Genomic DNA, 20430 nt, shown 5'->3' with positions numbered 1-20430 from the left:
CATCAGCACAGTCCGGACCAGAACTGTCATATAAAGCCCAAGAAATCGGCTGGGGGTGCAGAGCATACCGCCCCAACGCGCTCGCGCACGCGCAGTTTCCTGCAGACCCGGAAGCGGATCGAGCGTGGCAACAGGCGCGTTCGGGTGAGCGAGTCCCCGACCTTCTTATTGAGACGTGTGCTTAGCTGGTCCCAGGCCCCCATGCTCGACAACTGGGTTTCGGGGGATCGCCCCGTGGGTTAAAACCCCTGAGCACGCTTGTCCCTCTCGCAGCGTCGCCCTAAGACGTTCCGAGTCCTACCGCTCCGTGTGGGTCCCGGAGGTCTGCATCCATTTCCGATTAAAATCATTCGGAAGCGGGTACCGGCCCCGGCCTTTCTGCCTTCGGTCCGCGTAGACACCGCCCGCCCGCCGCGTCATTTTCTTTCTTAAAACCCTTCTGTGACTCCCGTTCCCTCCTCCTGCCCAACCGCATCGGTTAGAGTCCTCACTCAAAGGTGCTTACAAGCCCTTCGTCCCCTTTCTAGGGACAGCAGAAGGGAAACGAGTGGGGGGCGGGGGGGGGGACAAAAATACGGGGAGTGAGAGGGCCGTCAGAAAGTTTTGGGAGAAAGAACCGCAGGGATTGAAACAAAGGTTGCAGCAGAGCGGTGCCAAACACCCTGTAGGAGGAGGAATAGAGAGGGAAGGAAACAAAATGATCACAAACGGAGAGGGGGAAACACAGAAATGGAAAAAAGAAAAGGAAAGAAACAAGAGAGAGGGACATTTGCAGAGAGAGAGAGAGAGAGAGAAAACATAGTGATGGAGAAAAGGGAGGACACAAATTTAGGTGAGTGTTGAGTTGATTGGATATGGAACATTAAGTTGTGAAGTACTGATGTGTGGCTCTATAATTAATTTAAAATTTGTAAAAAAGAATTCAAATTATGCAGAAGAGAATCAGAATTGCAAAACCAAGCGAGTGAGGCTTCTGCATTTTCTAATTATTATGTGAGAAGTAATACTATTTGCAACTCTTACTCAGCCAGAGGGCAGAGGTTTAGCTCAGTTAATTCCAAGTCACCCTTTTCCCTTTCTCTGAACTTGGGAGAGGAGAGTGCAAGAAGTGGGAGAAGACTGATCTGACATCACATGGTGCTTTTTTAAATGGACAGTAACACTATTGTCCCCCACCCTCCTTTTTTTGTGGCTTCTGTCATTCTTTTCTAAGTTTGATGTATACTGAAACTTGTTTTAAATTTAATCTCAGAATTATTAGATTTTTTTATTCCAATTATTTTCCTTCTTAAGTTTATTGTTCAGATTATGAAGTTTTAATGCTTTGTACTCTTTATCATATATTGGAACTATTCTTTGATGTCTGGTAACTGATTTTACAGTGTTTCACTGTGCATCTGGTAAGGATGTTGACAACCTTTTAACACTCAAAACCTAGTTTAACCAGTTAGTTTAATATTCAGTTTTATTCCTTATGTGATCTGTTAATTAGTCAGCTCTGAGCTAAAGTCTCCAACTAAGTACTTGTTCCCCTCAAATCCCTTTGGTCCTTTCTGTGCAAGATGTTGGAGAATGTGGTTCCAACAGCTGATCTGTTCATCATGAAGAGATTGCTTAGAGCTAATCTCCCACCTAACCAGTTTTCCAGGAGTAATAACTATTTGTAATTTCCTTTTTAAAAATATTTTTCTGGAAAAAAATGCTTGGGATTTATTAAACCCGTGAAATAAAAGCTTCTCTTATTGTGGAATATGAAAGGTAATCTGGAATAAGGACAAACCGTTCCCACTGCCCTATCTCGGCCACCATTTTGGAATTCAGTTACAGAGTTCCGCTTACTTAACTCAGACCTCCTCAGGATAACTTGGTGAAATGACACCCCTCTCTGAGCCTCAGTGAGCCCACCTGTAACATGGAGATGATGAAGTAGACCAGGAATTCTGAATCTGAGCAGATAGGATCCCTGAAATGATTTTCAAAGTTGAGCGTATATCTGTGTGTGACAATTTTTTAAGAGAGGGTGCCCAGTTATAATTAGAATCTTAAAAGGCTCTCAGTCCTCCACAAATGATGAAAACCACTGTGAAAGAGTCAGGGGCATAGGCTCAGAGACAAGAGAAATACCTCTCTCTCAGCCTCCCCTTCCCCCTCTCCCCCTTCCCCTCACCAATCTTCATCTCTGCATCAGGAGTAAGTCTTAGGTTTGATTGTGTCATCTCTGTGCATTAAACTCTTATAGTTTCTCCTCACCCTCATGACAAAAATGTAAACTCTTCAGTATGGCTACAGCAGAGAGCTCTGGAGCTGGGGTGGCTTTGCAGAGCTGTTCCAAATTGAGGGAAGAGAGACTTTTGTGTCCTGCATTGACTGGTCACTGGATGCTGGCTACCCAGGGAGAGGCCGTGAACTTGAATGAGGCAGTTCTCTTTGGCTGATTGCTAAATGGACAAAGGACAATACAGTTGAAAGCAGAAGGGAGAGGGCTTTCTGAAGAAATGGATGGAAAAGCTCACTTATTGGTCTCTGTATAGGAGTTTACTCTCCCTGAATCCCTCCTGTAGGAGTGGGCAGCCAAGGACCATTTTCTCCCCATAGTAAGGTTTTTCCTATTTGTGTACTTGTAGCAGAGAAAGGGGGTATGTTGATTCTAACCTTTAAACATATTTTTCACGCACAGACTAATCTTACCTGAGAAAGAAGCCCAGAGGAAGAGGAAAGAAAGAAGAGGGAATGGCTCTTTCCCAGGTAAAAGTAACATTCTTGGTTGATTATTCTTTCCTCTTTTTCCTGAAATGCCATCTTTTTGGATTTGTTAATCTTCTCTGACTCTGAAGTGTCCTAACGTGTATATTCACACCCATGGCTTTCCCTCAATCCCATCTCCACATAGATTCGGAATTTGGTAAGAGTCTTCGTTTAGATGATCATCCTGGGAAGGGTTTTTATACCAAGGCAGTGACTGGAGGTGGGGAGAAGGCTTCATGGTGTCAATGAGACTGTTTGGTAGGAATCGTTTAGAGACCCCATCTGGATGCCCTTTCAGCTCTGTATAAACCAGGATTAAAGAAACTGGATATGTAAGTGATCTATTAACATGCACAAATACCTGGAAAACGCTAGAAAAGAAGACTGGGAACTTGCTTTGCTTGATTTTGTTATGCATTTGAAGCTAAACAACTGAATCAGTGTGTTTCTGCCTCCAAAATATTAATAATTTGGAAAAGAATGGGAAATTCAGAAATAAACATTAGGGACAGAGAGTTTTGTTGTTTTTTTTAATAATTAGTTTTAAAATATGGAATCAATCTAATTATCTAACAGTAGGAAGTTCTTAATTATTCACAGTGCATCCATCTCACAAGACCCTGCTGTTAGGAGCGCTCGTGCAGCAGATGTTTAAATAAAAATGTTTATAATTTAGCCAAAACATAGCAGAACTTTCTGTCATCAGAGAAGCTGGAGCCAAATTCTGATTGCAATATTGTTGTTAAATATTATGTTTCTTTTGTATTAAACATCACATGATATATATTTTTTTGTGGTAAAACTCCACACAGTGATGCAGTTTAGGGATTAAGAAGTAAAACTTCTTCTCTGTCACATTATCTACCATTGCTTATTGTCTCCACCAGGCAATACTGTTTGTTCTCTTTGGTGCAAGTCTTTTGAAAATGCATTTGTATTTTATAATGTAATTTTAGAAAATATTCTTTAGTAAATGATTTGTTGTAATATTTTATTCTGCAAATTTAAATATTTACATATCAGGCTGGCTGGTTGGCTCTGCTGGTTAGAGCATAGTGTTGATAACACCAAGGTCAAGGATTCAGATCCCCTCGCTGGCCAGCTGCCCCCTCAAAATTTACATATCACGTCTTGGTGTTGTTTTCATGTTAGTAAACATAGAGATATCTTGAGTTTTTAGATCCTCATTTGAGCTTTATCCTAATGAAGACACATGGGTCTTTTACAGATTTTCACTGTTATAAAGAAAGCAGCATTGGCTGCCTCTGAGTAGACCAACTTCACTACAGCTATCTGAGAATTTCTCCAGGTTGGGCAAACTGAAGTATGATTACTGGTTTAACAATGGTATTTCTGAGGAAGCACAGACATTGCACTTACTAAAAAGACTTTAAATCAACTATCCTAAACATGCTCAGAGAGCTAAAGGAGATCATGGACAAAGAGCTAAAGGAAAGTAGGACAACAGTGTTTCAACAAATAGAAAATATTGATAAAGAGACAAATTATTTTTAAAAAGTGAAATAGAAAATTTGGAGCTGAAAAGTATAATTGGAATGAAAAATCCACTGTAAAATTGTCAGTAGCAGATTGACAGAATAAAGAATCAGCAAACTTAAGTTAATTGAAATTATCTAGTCTGAGCAGAAGAAAGGGAAAAAAAAGTGACTAAGAAAGCTCTGGGGCACCCTCAAGCATATGAATGTATGCATAATAGGAGTCACAAGAAAGGAAGGAGAAAGAGTAAAGAGCAGAAAGAATATTTGGAGAAAGAATAGCTGAAACCTCTCAAATTTATAAAGAACATGAATCTATACATCCAAGAAACTCAGTGAACTTCAGTTGTGATGAACTCATAGAGATACACACTAAGAAATGTAATCAAACTGTCAAAGGACAAGAAAATCATGAAAGTAGCAAGACAGAAATGGCTTGTCATGTACAGGGATCCTCAGTTAGAATAGCAGCCAATTCCTCATCAGAAGCTGGAGGCCAATAACTAGTGGGATGACATATTTGAAGTTTGAAGGGAAAAAATTCAATATCAGGCAAACTATTTTTCAGAATTGATGGTGAATTAAGATATTTCCAGATAAACAAGAGCTGAGGGAGTTTGCACTAGTGGACTTTACCCTACATGAAATGCTAAACAGTGTACTTCAGACTGAAATAAAAGGACACTAGCAGTACCTTGAATCCATAAGAACAAATAAATAACTCTATTAAATTACCTACATAAGTAAATATAAAAGCCAGTACTATTGGTTTTTTTTATTACATTTTAACTCCAACTTTTTCCTATGTGATTTAAAAGAAATGTATAAAACAATAATTTTAAATCTGTTACTGCATATAAAATGTATAAAGAAGTAATTTTTGACAATAACAATATAAGTGGAGCCAGACAGACCTGTATAGGAACAGAATTTGTTATGCAATTAAGCTTAATTAGTATAAATTGGAACTGAAATATTATCAGTTTAAGATATAAATTTTAATCCCAGGGTAACCATTAAGAAAATAACTAAAAAAATATAAAGAATAGGAAATAAGAAGAGAACCATAAGGGTATACATATACATACACACAAAGCAGGAAGGGAAGAATTACAAAGCAGAAAAGATAATAAAGTATATAGAAAACGAGTAACAAAACAGTAGAAGTACTTCTTCCTTTATCACTAGTTACTTTAAATATAAATGGATTAAACACTCCATTAAAAGGCAAAGATTGGAGGAATGAATAATTTTGAAAAAAACAACAAACATGATTCCACTGTAAAGGGCTACAAAAAGTCTATTAAAAAGGCTATAAAAATCTACAAAAGGCTCACTTTAGATCTAAAGACACACAAAGGTTGAAAGTGAAAGGATATAAGAAGATATCCCATGCAAGTAGTAAAGAAACCTAGCTGGGTAGCTATACCAATATCAGATCAAATAAACTATAAGTCAAAAATTAGTACCAGAGTTGTTGAAGGGCAGTGTATAAAACGGTTAATCCTTCAAGAAAATATAACAGTTAAAAAAGAGCCCCAAATATTTTGAAGCAAAAATTGAAGAGATATAGACAGGTCTACGTGATAGTTGGAGACCTCAGTACTCTCATTTTAATAATCAATAGAAAAACCAAACAAATTAATAAGGAAATAAAGGACTTGAGCAACACTGTTAACCACCTACACCTAACAGACACATAAGAACACTGCACTCAGCAAAAGCAGAATGCATACTCTTCTCAAGTGCACATGGAACGTTCTTCAGGATAGACCATATGTTAGGTCACAAAACAAGTCTAAATACATTTAAAAAGAACTCATACAAACTATGTTCTCAGACCACAATGGAATGAAACTAGAAATCAATAACAGAAGGAAAACTGAAAAATTCACAAGTACATGGAAATTAAACAACACACTTTTCTTTTTTAAACCACTTTATTGAGGTGATTGACATACAAAAAGCTGTACATATTTAATGTATACAGCTTGATGAGCTTGGAGATAAGGTTTCAGGGATACATCCCTGAAACTATCATGACAATCTGTGCCACAAATGTATCCATGACCTCAAAAAGCTTCTGCCCCCTTTATTTATTATTACTTTTTATAAGAACACAACATAAGAACTACACTCTCAGAAAATTTTTAAATATACAGTGCAGTGTTAACTATAGACACTATGCTGTACAGTAGATCTCTAGGACTTATTCATCTTATATAACTGAAACTTTGGCCAGTACCTCACCATTTCCCCACCTTCTAGCACCTGGCAACCACTGTTCTACTCTCTACTTCTATGAGTGTAACTATTTCAGATTCATCATATAAGTGGTGTTGTGGAGTATTTGTTCTTCTCTCTATGGTTTATTTTATATACATAATATACTCGAGTATCATCTGGGTTGTTACAAATGGCAAGATTTTCTTTTTTTTAAGCCTGAATAATATTCCATTGTGGGTATATATATATATACCACATTTTCATTATCTATTTTCCATCAATGCTCTTTTAGGTTTCCATTACTTGGCTATTAAGAATAATGCCACAATGAACATGGAAGTACATTTATCTCTTCAAAATCCTGATTTCAGTTTTTTCTGGTATATACCCAGAAGTGGGATTACTGAATCATATGGTAGTTTTATTTTCATTTTTTGAGGAACCTCCATACTGTTTTCCGTAGTGGCTGCATCAGTTTACATTCTTTTTTTTTTTTTTAAAGATGACCGGTAAGGGGATCTTAACCCTTGACTTGGTGTTGTCAGCACCACGCTCAGCCAGCGAACTAACCGGCCATCCCTATATGGGATCCGAACCCAGGGCCTTGGTGTTATCAGCACCGCACTCTCCCGAGTGAGCCACGGGCCGGCCCAGTTTACATTCTGACTAACATTGTACAAGGATTACCTTTCTCCACATCCTCACCACCACTTAAACTTTGATTTTTAGGTAATAGCCATCCTAATAGGTATGAAGTGATGTTGTGCTTTTGATTTGTGTTTCCCTGATGACGAGCACCTTTTCATGTACCTGTTGGCTATTTGTATGTCTTCTGTGGAAAAATGTCTGTTCAGGTTTTTTGGCCATTTTTTGATTAGATTATTAGGGTTTGGGTTTGTTTGATTTTTTTTTTTTTTTTTTTTTTTTTTTTTTATTTTTTTTTTTTTTTTTTTTTGCTATTGAATTGTAGGAGTTACTTACATATATTGGATATTAACCCCTTCTCAGTTATATAGTTTGTAAATATTTTCTCCTATTCCATAAGTTGCCTTTTCATTTTGTTGATTGTTTCCTTTACACAAGTTTTTAGTTTGATGTAGTTACTCTTGTCTATTCTTGCTTTTCTTGCCTGTGCTTTTGGTGTCACATCCAAGAAATATTGCCAAGACCAATGTCAAGAATGTTTTCCCCTACATTTTCTTCTAGGGGATTTACAGTTTCAGGTCTTATGTTTAAGTCTTTAATCAATTTTGAGTTGATTTTTATGTATGGGTCCTTTTTGCATTTGGATGTACAGATTTCCCAGCACCCTTTATTGGAGAAAGTCTCCTTTTCCTATTGTATATTCTTGGCACACTTGTCAAAGATTAGTTGACTATATATGTGTGGCTTTATTTCTTGGCTCTCTATTCTAGTCTTTTGGTTTGTATGTCTGTTTTATGCCAGTACTATATTGTTTTAATTACTGTAGCTTTGTAATATATTTTGAAATCAGGAAGTGTATGCCTCCAGCTTTGATCTTCTTGCTCAAAATTGCTTTGGCTATTCAGGATTTTTTGTGGTTCCATATGAGTTTAAGAATTGTTTCTTCTATTTTTGTAAAAAATGCCACTGGGATTTTGATAGGGATTGCATTGACTCTGTGGATTGTTTTGGATAATGTGAACATTTTCACAGTATTAATTCTTCAGGTCCTTAAACACAGACTGTCTTTCCATTTATTTATGTCTGCTTTAATTTCCTTTACCAGTATTTTATAGTTTTCAGTGTACAAGTCATTTACCTCTTTGGTTAAGTTTATTACTAAGTATTTTATTCTTTTTAATGCTATTGGAAATGGGTTTGTTTTCTTTCTTAATTTCCATCGGATAGTTGTTTGTTAGTGTATGTACATGCAACTGATTTTTGCACATTGATTTTGTATCCTTTAAGTTTACTGAATTCTGTTATTAGTTTAACAGAATTGTGTGTGTGTGTGTCTGTGTGTGTGGAGTTTTTAGGGTTTTCTAATATAAGATCATGTCATCTGGAAACTGATATAATTATACTTGTTCCTTTTCAAGTTGGATACCATTTTCTTTTTTGTTCCTAATTGCTCGACTAGGAATTCCTATACTATCTTGAATAAAAGTGGCAAGAGTGGGCATCCATGCCTAGTTTTAGATTTTAGAGGAAAAGTTTTTATTTTTTACCATTGAGTATGATTTTAGCTGTGGGCTTTTCATATATGGTTTTTATTGTGTCAAGGGAAGTTTCTTTAATACCTAATTTATTGTGAGTTTTTATCATGAAATGTTGAATTTTGTCAAATGCTTTTTCTGCATCTAATAAGATAAGCATGTGATTTTTATCTTTCATTCTGTTAATATGGTATAGCACATTGATTTATTTGCATATGTTAAACCATCCTTCCATGCCAGAGATAAATCTCATATATAATCGTGGTGTATAGTCATTTTAATGTGCTATTTAATTTGATTTGCTAATATTTTGTTGAGCACTTTTACATTCATGTTAATCAGTAATGTTGGCCTGTAGTTTACTTTTCTTACATTGTCCTTGTCTGGTTTTGGTATCAGAGTGAGACTACCTCATAAAATAAGTTTGAAAGTGTTCCCTCTTCTATTTTGGGGAGAGTTTAAGATGGATTGGTATTAATTTTTTCTTTAAATGTTTGGTAGAGTTAACCTGTGAAGCCATTTGGTCCTGGGCTTTTCTTTGTCAGGTTTTTGGTTACTGATTCAGTCTTCATCTTTGTTGTTTTGTTCAGGCTTTCTATTTTTTTCTTGATTCAGTCTTATATGTTTCTACCAATTTATCCATTTCTCCTAGTTTGTCCAATTTGTTGTTGTATAATTGTTCATAATAGTCCCTTATGATCCTTTTTATTTCTGACACGTAATGTTGTAAAATCTCTTATTTTTGATTTTATTTATTTCAGTCTTCTTTTTTCCCTTAGTCTAGCTAAGGGTTTGCTGGTTTTGTTTATCTTTTCAAAAAAACTAACACTTAGTTGCATCAATTTTTTTCTATTCTCTATTTCCTTCGGCTGTAATCTTTATTATTTCCCTCCTTTTGCTACCTTTGGGCTTAGTTTGTTCTTTTTTTTCTAGTTCCTTATAAAGTTAGGTTGTTTATTTGAGATCTTTTTTAATGTCAGTGTTTATTGCTATGAACTTCCCTTGTAGTACTGCTTTTGCTGCATCCTATTAAGTTTTGGTATGTTTTATCTGGAGATTTTTTTAAATTTCTCTTTCAATTTCTTCTTTTACCCAGTGATGGTTCATGCGTGTTTTATTTAATTTCCATGTATTTGTGAGTTTTCTCATTTTCCTTGTTACTGATTTCTAGTTTCATTCCAGTGTAGTTGAAAAAGATACTTGGAATGAATTCAGTCTTCTTAAACTTTTTAAGAAGTGTTTTGTAGCCTAGCATGTGATTTATCCTGCGGAATGTTCTCTGTGCACTTGAAAAATGTGTATTCTGCTGCTGTTGGATGGAATGTTCTACATGTGTCTGTTAGGTCCATTTGGTGTATAGTGTTGTTCAAGTGTGCTGTTCCTTATTGATTTTCTGTCTGATGATCTTTTCATTATTTACAGTAGAGTATTGAGTCTTCTATTATTTTAATGCTATTTCACACTTCTGATCTGTCAGTATTTGCTCCATATATTTAGGTACTCTGATGTTGAGTGCATATGTATATTTATAATTGTTATGTCTTCTTGTTGCATTAACCCTTTAATCATTATGTAATGACCTTCTTTGTTTCTTGTGACAGTTTTTCATTCAGTCTATTTTGTGTGATGTAAGTATAGCTACCATGCTCTCTTTTCATTACCATCAGTATGAAATATCTTTTTCTGTCTCTTCACTTTCAGGCAGTGTGTGTCTGTGTTTGTTTGTGCTGCTGTAACAGAATACATGAGACTGGATAACTTATAAAGAACATAAATTTATTTTCTCACAGTTCTGGAGGCTGGGAAGTCCAAGATCAAGGCACTGGCATTTAGTGAGGGTTGTCTTTGTGCATTCTTACATGGCAGAAAGAAGAAGGGCAAGAGAGGACAAGAGATTGAACTCACAGCCTCAAGCCCTTTTTATAAAGGTATTACCTTATTCATGAGGGTGGCGTTCTCATGAATTAAACACTTCATATTAGGCCTCACCTTCCAACACTATTTCATTAGGGATTAAGTTTCTAACACATGAATTTTGGGAGGACACATTCAAACCATAGCATTCTGTTGCTAGCCCCCCAAAACTTATGTTCCTTTCACATGCAAAATACATTCATTCCATCCCAGCAACCCCAGAAATCTCAACTCATTACAGGATAAACTTAGAAGTCTCAACTCCAGAGTCTCTCCTAAATCAGATACAGGCGAAAATCAAGGCACAATTCATCCTAAGGCAAATTTCCCTCCAGATATGAGCCTGTGAAATTGAGCAAGTTATATGTTTCCAAAATACAGTGGTGGGGCAGGCATAGTATAGACATTTCCATTACAAAAGGGAGAAATAGTCAAGAAGAAGGCTTAATAGGTTACAAGTAAGTCTAAAACCCAACAGGGCAAACAATGTTAAATTGTAAGGCTTGAGAATAATCTTTGACTTCATGTCCTGTCTTCTGGACACATTGGGGCAGGGGTTGGGCCCCTAAGACTTTGGAAAGCCTTGTCTCCATGGCTTTGCAGAGCACAGGCTATGCTTTGACTCTCACACATTGAAGTTGCATGCCTACAGCTTTCCCAGGCTGGCACTGCACACTGGTGGCTCTAAAGTTCTTGGGTCTTGGAAGCAGTCCAACCTCTATGGCTCCACTAGGCATTGCTCTATAGAGGCTCTCTATGGAGGCTTTGACCCCACAGTTCTGCTGGGCATTGGTCTAATGGGGGTTTTCTGCAGGATCCTCTGAAATCTAGGTGGAGGTAGCCATGCCTCCACAACTTTAGAACTTTGCACTTCTGCAGAATTACCACCACGTGGACACTGCCAAGGCTTACATTCTGTACCTTCTGAGGTGGCAACCTGAGCTACACCTGGGCCCACTTGAGCCGCAGCTGGGGCAGCCAAGAGCCGCTGCACTGCAGCATGGGGAACAGAGACTTGGGATGGCACTGGGAAATGAATGCTGACGTCCCATGGATGTCATGGGCCCCTTCTTCAAAACCTTTCTGTTCTCTACACCTTCGCACTCTGGGCCCATGATGGATGTAACAGTCTCAAAGGTCTCTAAAATGCCTCATTTATGCATTGTCTTGGTGAATACCACCCGGCCTTCTTCTATCTCTGCTATTCCATTTATCAACAGCCACTTAGCCACACCCTTGATTTTCTTTCCCAAACATACCTTCTTGTTCTATACATGGCCAGAATGAGAATTTTCCAAATTCTTACATTCTGCTTCCTTTTTAATTATAAATTTTTCTTTGTTTATTTTTTTATTGAAACATAATTGATGACACATGTTTCTGGGGTACAGAGTTGAATACCGTATCTGTGTACAATATGTGATGATCAAATCAGGATAATTAGCATATTCATCATTATAAAACATAAGCATTCTTTGTGTCCATTAACCAATTTCTCATTAACTCCTGTCCCCCCTCCACTTCCCATCTATAGTAACCATGGTTCTGTTCTCTCCTTCTGAAAGATCACCATATTGTAGTGATTCTTTCTTTCTTCCTTTCTTTCTCATTTGTTTGTTTACTTGTTTGTTTGTTTGTTTGTTTATTAGCTCCCACTTAGGAGTGAGGACATGCAATATTTCTCTTTCTTTGCCTGGCTCATTCATACATGCATTCAATTCATTCATTCATTCATTCACTCATTCACTCATTTGCTCCGACTTCTGAGTGATGACATGGTATTTCTCTTTCTGTGCCTGGCTTATTTCACCTAACAATTTTCTCCATGATCATCCAAGTTGTTGCAAATGGAAGAATTTCATTTTTCTCTATAGCTGAGTAGTATCCCATTGTGTATATAGACCACATTTTCCTTATCCCGTCATCTGTCAGTGGACATGTAGGTTGTTTCCCTATCTTGGCTGTTGTAAATAGAGCTGCAATAAACATGGAATGCAAGTATCCCTTTGACATGTTGATTTCCATTCCTTTTGTATGTACACAGTAGTGGCATTATTGAATCATATGGTAGTTCTATCTGTAGTTGTTTGAGAAACCTCCATACTGTTTTCCATAATGGCTGTACTAATTTACAGTACCACCAACAGTGTAGAAGGGTTCCCCTTTCTCTGAATCTTCTCCAGCATTTGTTATTCTCTGTCTTTTTGATAACAGCCACACTAATGGATGTCAGATGATATCTTAATGTGGTTTTGATTTACATTTCCCCAATGCTAAGTGATATTGAGCATTTTTTCATGTACCTGTTGGCCATTTGTATGTCTTCCTTTGAGAAATGTCTATTCAACTCTTTTGCCCATTTTTTAATTGGGCTTCTTGTTTTTTTTACTGTTAAGTTGTTTGAGTTCCTTGTATATCCTGGATCTTAATCCCTTGTCAGATGTATAGTTTGGAAATATTTTTTCCCATTCTATAGGTTGTCTTCACTGTGTTGATTGTTTCCTTTGCTGTGCAGAAACTCTTTAGTTTGATATAATCCCATTTGTTTATTTTTTCCTTTGTCACCTGTGCTTTTGGGTTCTTATAAAGTCCTTCCCCGGTCCTACATCCTGAAATTGTTCCCCTGTGTGTTCTTTTAGGAATTTTATAGTTTCAGCTCTTACATTTAAGTCTTTAATCCATTTTGAGTTGATTTTGGTGTATGGTGAGATGTACAAGACAGGTTTCATTCTTCTGCATATGGATATCTAAATTTCCCAGCACCATTTACTGAAGAGGCAGTCTTTTCCCCAGTGTATGTTCTTGTTGCCTTTGTCAAAGACCAATTGGCTGTAAGTATGTGAGTTGATTCCTGGGTTTTCTCTTCTGTTCCATTGATCCAAGTGTCTGTTTTTATGACAGTACCGTGCTATTTTGGTGACAATAGCTTTGTAAAATAATTTGAAGTTGAGTAGTGTTATGCCTCCAGCTTTTTTTTTTTTTGCTCAAGATTGCTTTGGCATTCAGTCTTTTGTTGTTCCATCTGAATGTTTAGGATTGCTTTTTCTATTTCTGTGAAGAATGTCATTGGTATTTTGATGGGGATTGCATTGATCTGTAGATTGCTGTGGATAGAATGGAGCTTTATTTTGTTCTTTAGCTCATGTTGTGTCTCCCTGATTCTTTGGAATCCTTGTGGCCTTGCCTTGGTGTCTGCACATTTGAAGAAGCAATCACCTTTTCAGTCTTTAGAGACTGCTTTGGTAGAGACAGCACTTCATCAGTCAACCTGGTCAGATATTACGGGCAGACCTGTTTGTGGGGCCAGCAGACAGACTGGCTGGTAGGATCTGCAGTGGACCTGCTACTGAGGTCTTCAGGTAACCAGGTCTGCTGCTGGGTTCACTAGATGACAGGTTTCATGGGTGCACAGGCCTGATGCCAGAGACCACAAGCAGACAAACAGGCTTGTGAATAGGGCCATGGGCTGCCTATTGAGATCTGCATCTTGGTTGCTGAGGGCTTCCACTCCTTTTCTTTGTTCTTAGATACCCCTATGTGATGTATCCATGCCAATTTCCTCAATGTTCTGGGCAGGATGTGACAGGAGCTGGCTTCTCAGAGGTTGCCCCTAAAAGCTGTGAAATTCAGACACTCACTTTGCTCTCTCCTTCCCCAATAGGAAAACTTGTTAGTGAAGGGGATCTCTTGGTGCCACACTATGCTGACTTGGGAGATGGGTGATGTGGGAAAAACAAAACTGGGTTTGGGGGATTTTTTTTTACTCTTTTCAATGTGTCTCTTCTCATTGCTGTGCTCCACTGGGGTGCTGTACCTCTCATCTGGATTATGGAGCTCTTGCAAAGGTATTTTTGCCTGTGGATGGTCATTAAAGCAGTGTTTCTGTGGGGTAACGAGTGCTGAGACCTGCTATTCTGTCATCTTACTGATGTCAGTCCTCTAAACAAAACAATCTTAAACAACCAAAAGGCCAAGAAAGAAATCACAAGAAAAAAATGACAAACTACTTGGAGATGTATCAAAATGAAAACACAACAATCCAAAACTCATGGGATGTAGCAAAAGCAGTGATAAGTGGGAATTTTAAAACACACACTTTTTTTTTTTTTTATAAAAAGATGACTGGTGGGCCGGCCCGGTGGCGCACTCGGTTGAGTGCGGCGCTTGGGAGTGCAGCGGCGCTCCCGCCGAGGGTTCGGATCCCATATAGAGACCGGTCCGCTCACTGCCTGAGCGCGGTGCGGGCGTGACACCGAGGGTTGCGATCCCGTTGCCGGTCGCAGTACGGGCGTGACACCGAGGGTTGCGATCCCGTTACCAGTCACGAAAAAAGACAAAAAGGAAAAAAAAAAAAAAAGATGACTGGTAAGGGGGTCTTAACCCTTGACTTGGTGGTGTCAGCACCACGCTCTCCCAAGTGAGCTAACCCACCACCCCTATATAGGGATCTGAACCCGTGGCCTTGGTGTTATCAGCACCACACTCTCCCGAGTGAGCCACGGGCTGGCCCTAAAACACACACATTTTTTTTTTAAAAGAAAGATCTCTTCTTAATAACCTAACTACACCTTATGGAACTAGAAGAAGTAGAGCAAACTAAACCAAAAGCTAGTGGAAGGAAGGAAATAAGAAGAAATAGAGTGGCAATGAATGTAAGAGAGAATAAAAAGAACAAGAGAGAAATGAGTGGAATCAACAGTTTGTTCTTAGATCAACTAAGTGAATAATCCTTTAGCTAACTAATACAAAAAGAGAGAAGACTCATAATCAGATGTGAAAAGTTAGAATGTTACTACCTATCTCACAGAAATAAAAAATTATCATAAGAGCCCATGAACAATTCTACACCAACAAATTGGGTAAACTATATGAAATAGATAATTTCCTATAAATACATGCTATGAAAACTACCTTAAGAATCAATAGAAAATCAGAAAGCTTATATTGATAATAAAAACGGTCCCAACAAAGAAACACCCAGGACCAGTTGGTTTTACTGGTGAATTCTACAAAACATTTAAAGAAGAATTAACACCAGTTCTGTTCAAAGTATTCTAAAAAATAGAACAGTAGGGAGTACTTGGTAACTCATTCTATGAGGACAGTAAAAGTCTCATGATAAAACCAAAGACATCACAAATAAAACTATAATATGCCTTATATAGATGCAAAAGTTCTCAAAAAGTTACTAGAAAATGGAAACCTACATTATACTATAAGGATTATACACCATTACCATGTGGGATTCATCCCAAGAATGCAAGGGTGGTTCAACATAAAATAAACTACTGAAATATACCACATATATAGAATGAAGAAATAAAAACACATAATCAGCTCATTTGCTGCAGAAAAAGCATTTGCCAAACCCCAGCCACCCTTTCATGATAAAAACACAGTTAGGAATAGAAGAGAATTTCCTCAATCTGAAAAAGGGAGTGTATTAAAAACCTACAACTAACATTATATTCACTGGTGAAAAACTGAAAACTTTCTCCTAACATCAGGCACAGGACAAGGTTGCCCCTTTTTGCTACTACATTTCAACATTGTACTGCAAGTTCTAGCCACAGAAGTTAGATAAGAAAAAGACATGAAAGGCATGCAGGTCTGAGTGCAGTATGGTGTTTACAACTAAGTGATCACAACCAGCTACACGTTTCTTTGTTCCATTTCTACTCCCACTGCTTCACTTGACTCTGGAAAAAAAAGAAATAAAAGACATACAAACCATCAATATTAGAAAAGAAGCAATATAACTATCTGTATTCACAGAACACATGATCTTATATTTAGAAATATCTAAAGAATCCCCCCAAACTATTAGAGATAATAAATTCATCAGTGTTGCAGAGTACAGTGTCAACACTCAAAAGTCAGTTTTATTTGTTTACACTAGCAATAAACAACCTGAAAAGGAAATTAGGCAAACAATTTAATTTATAGTAATATCAAAAAGAATGAAATAGGAGTAAATTTAACCAAGGAAATGGAAGACCTACACACTGAAACTATGAAGCATTGCTGAAAGATATTAAAGGAAGCCTAAATAAATGTGAAGACATCCCCTGTTTGTGGATTGGAATACTTAGTATTGTTAAGATGGCAGCATTCTCCAAAGTGATATAAGGATTTAGTGTAATCCCTTTCAAAATTCCAACAGCCTTTTTTTCACAAATGGCAAAGCCAATCCTAAATGTGTACTAATTTTTAAGGACCCCAAATAACCAAAACAATCTTGAAAAAGACCAAAGGTGGAGGACTTACAATTCCTGGTATCTAAACTTACTGTAATCTAGAGTAATCAAAATTGTGGTTCTGATATATAGAAGCCAGATCGGCGGGATAGAACTGAGAGTCCAAAACTTAGGCCACATATCTATGGTTGGTTCATTTTCTACAAGTGTGCCAAAAACAGTTAATTAGAAAAGAATACTCACAAACAAATGGACTGGGACAGCTGGATATCCCCATGTAAGAGAATAAAATTGAACTTTTACTTCCCACCATGTAAATAAATTCAAAATGGATCAAAGACCTAAATGTAAGAACTAAAACTATAAAACTTTTAAATGAAAACATAGGGATAATCTTCATTACCTTGGATTTGGCAGTGTATATTTAGATATTACAAAAGAAAGAATAGTTACATTGATCTTCATCAAAGTTAAAAACTTCTGTGCATTGAGGGGGATGGTCACCAAAGTGAAAACATAGTTTGCCAGATGGGAAAAATTATTTGCAAATCATATGTCTGATATAATCTAATATCCAGAAAATATGAAGAATGCCTACAACTCAACAACCAAATTATAAGTACCTGATATAAAAATGGTCAAAGGATGCTCGTAGACATTTCTCCGGAGAAGGTATACAAGTGGTCAACAAGCACATGAAAAGTTGATCAATAAAATTAGTCATTAGCAAAATTCAAAATGGGTACTGGCCAGTTAGTTCACTTAGGAGAGCATGGTGCTGACAACACCAAGGTCAAGAATTCAGATCCATTACTGGCCAGCTGCCTCCCCCCGGAGAAATTTAAAGTAAAAACCACAGTGAGATATCACATCACACTCACTAGAAAGGCTATAATAAAACAGAAAATAAAGTGTGTTGGTAATGATATGGAGAAATTAGAATCATGATACATTGCTGGCAAAATGGGATAGCCACTGTGGAAAAGTTTGGCAGATCCTCAAAAAATTAAACCATATGACCCAGTAATTCCTTTCCTAGGTATATACCCAAAAGAACTGAAAAGTTATTCAAACAGATATTTGTACATGAATGTTCATAGCAGCACTTTATCCATTAGCCAAAAGGTGGAAATAACCCAAATGTTCATCACTGGATGAATGAATAAATAAAATGTAATATAGCCAGCCATATAATGGAATATTACTCAGCCATAGAAAAAGGAATATAGTACCAACACATGCTACATCATAGATGAACCTCAAAAATGTTTCTCTAAGTGAAAGAAGCCAGCCATAAAAGGTTGCATATTTCATATGATTCCATGTATATGAAATGTCCAGAACAGATAAATCCATAGAGACAGACAGGGACTGTGAGGAAGGGGGAATAGGGAGTGGCTGCTTAATGGGTACAGAGTTTCTGGAGCTGATAAAAATTTTTTGAACTAGACAGAGGTGATATTGATACATTATGAATGTACTAAATGCCACTGAATTGTATATTTTAAAATGGCTAATCTTATGTTATGTAAATTTCACCTCAGTTTTTCTTTTAAATGAAATTAAGAGATAGATAACTTGCTCAGATTATCTCACATGGATCATTCAGAACACTCACTTCAGCCAAGTCAGTCCTTTCACCTCTTGTTTTAGTCCGTTTTGTGTTGCTATACCAGAAATACCTGAGACTGGGTAATTTATAAAGGAAAGAGGTTTATTTGGCTTACGATTCTGGGACAGCTGCATCTGGCACTGGCCTCAGGCTGCTTATACTCATGGCGGAAAGTGGCAGGGAGCCAGCGCCGGCGGGTACAAGCAGATCACATGGCAAGAGGAAGAAAGAGAGAGGGAGAGGAGGTGCCAGGGTCCTTTAAACAATCAGGTCTCACAGGTCTCGCGGGAACTAATAGAGCAAGAACTCACTCACTACCCTTCCTCCCCCAGGGAAAGCGTTAATCCATTCATGAGGGATCCACCCTCCTGACTCAGTCAGTTTCCAACACTGCCACATTGGAGATCAAATTTCCACATGAGTTTTAGAGGGAACAACACATCCAAACTCCATCACCTCTCTTCTCTCATTTTATGTGAAATTAAGAAATCTTCCCATGTTCACTTGGTGAAATGTGTTTTCATTTCAGGAACTATTTACATTCAAAGATGTGGCCATAGAATTTTCTCAAGAGGAGTGGGAATGCCTGGACTCTGCTCAGAGGGCTTTGTACAGGGATGTGATGTTAGAGAACTACAGGAACCTGGTCTCTCTGGGTGGGGATAACTTCTCTCCAGAAACCGGTAATTGCCCTTGTGTATCTTCGTATTTTCCCTTGTGAATCTCTTGGGAGCCCCTGACTTGCTTGTCTGAATTTCCAATCCCTGGGTTTTCGTCCGTTTTCTGTTACTTATAACATAATACCTGAAACTGGGTAATTTATAAGAAAATAAAATGTATTTATTACAGTTTTGGAGGTTGGGATGTCCAAGATCCCAGGAGCAATTAGTGAGGGCCTTCTTGGTGGGGGCTCTGTACAGATTACCAGGGCAACACAAGGTATCACATGGCAAGAATGGCAAGAGCAGTTTCATGTGCTCTCCTTACAAAGCCACCAGTCTATACCCATTATAACCCGTTAAACCATTAATCCATTATTCCATGAATGGACTAATCCATTCATGAGGGCACAGTCTTCATAATCTAGTCACCTCTTAAAAGTCCCACCTTTCAAATACCTTAATCGGATTTCCCACCATCTTTACACTGTTACAGTGGGGATCAAGTTTCCAGCACATAAACTTCTAGGGGAAACATTCAACCTATAGCACCCTGTTCTTAAAGGAGAAATTGAAACTTTTGATTCAGAATGGAAAAGCTTCATTGTACAGCATATATATCTTAAAGTGCATATGTATCTCCCTTTCTTCTGAAACTACATTTCAGGTTTAATTACTGGTGGTTCCAGGACATTAGTAGTCACAAAATCTGTGGCAAACTTTCAAAAATATCTGGTTCTATGGTTTTACCCCTGTGCTTTTAATTCAGTAGTTCTTAGAAGAGAGCAGATATTTGCATATTTAAAATAATCCCTAAGCATTCAGAAGGAGGCAGTCAGTTGACTAATCTGAAATGGTTTTCTAGACCCATCTGTAATATTCTCTCTTCTTAGCTGAATAAAGGGCTGGGAATTTGTTCTAGAAAAGCATAGCATATCATGTTCCTTTTTTCTTTATCAGTTGAAATCTCTCCTGAGCTTAATATTATCTCCCTTTTGGAGCAAGCAAGAGGCCTGGATTGTGGAGACTGAAGTGAAAATAGAGAAAAATCCAGGTAGTTGGGAATGTGAACACAACTAAAAGCTCAGATCGGCATAGAGTAAGTTGCTCCATTAGATGTTGGTTGGGAAACTCCTCAAGTGGGAAAGATCTGTGGGAAAGCAAAAGTTTATTTCATATGAGCTCTCAAAGGAAACTCCCCAACACACACACATGTGCACACACACACTTATTTTGTTATTCAAATGAGTAAAAGTTTAAAACTCCCACTCTCTGTGATGTTTCAACTCATGCAGACACAAAGGCAAAGGCTTCTTCATGACCTCCAACATTCTATTATCTGGCCCCTCTCAACCATTTTGGTGCCTTAGCTTTGAGAGGGAGCAAGATGGCTGTTTCTAA

At 37.7% G+C, this 20430-nt stretch overlaps 1 protein-coding gene across 1 annotated transcript in view; it reads left to right on the top strand.

Annotated features, from left to right (window-relative positions):
- The first annotated feature begins 92 nt into the window (after nt 1-92).
- LOC103593075 (zinc finger protein 677-like) overlaps nt 93-20430 on the top strand; it is a 28640-nt gene continuing 8302 nt past the window's right edge. The window contains 3 exon segments of the mRNA XM_008576000.1: nt 93-144; nt 2678-2745; nt 18900-19053. Coding sequence (XP_008574222.1) covers nt 2731-2745; nt 18900-19053 — 169 coding nt within the window. The 5' untranslated portion in view covers nt 93-144; nt 2678-2730.

The sequence above is a fragment of the Galeopterus variegatus genome, unplaced genomic scaffold, assembly GCF_000696425.1.
Source record: "Galeopterus variegatus unplaced genomic scaffold, G_variegatus-3.0.2 Scaffold1272, whole genome shotgun sequence".
NCBI lineage: Eukaryota > Metazoa > Chordata > Mammalia > Dermoptera > Cynocephalidae > Galeopterus > Galeopterus variegatus.
Note: the sequence above shows the minus strand (reverse complement) of the source record. Positions and strands in the feature narration are given on the sequence as shown.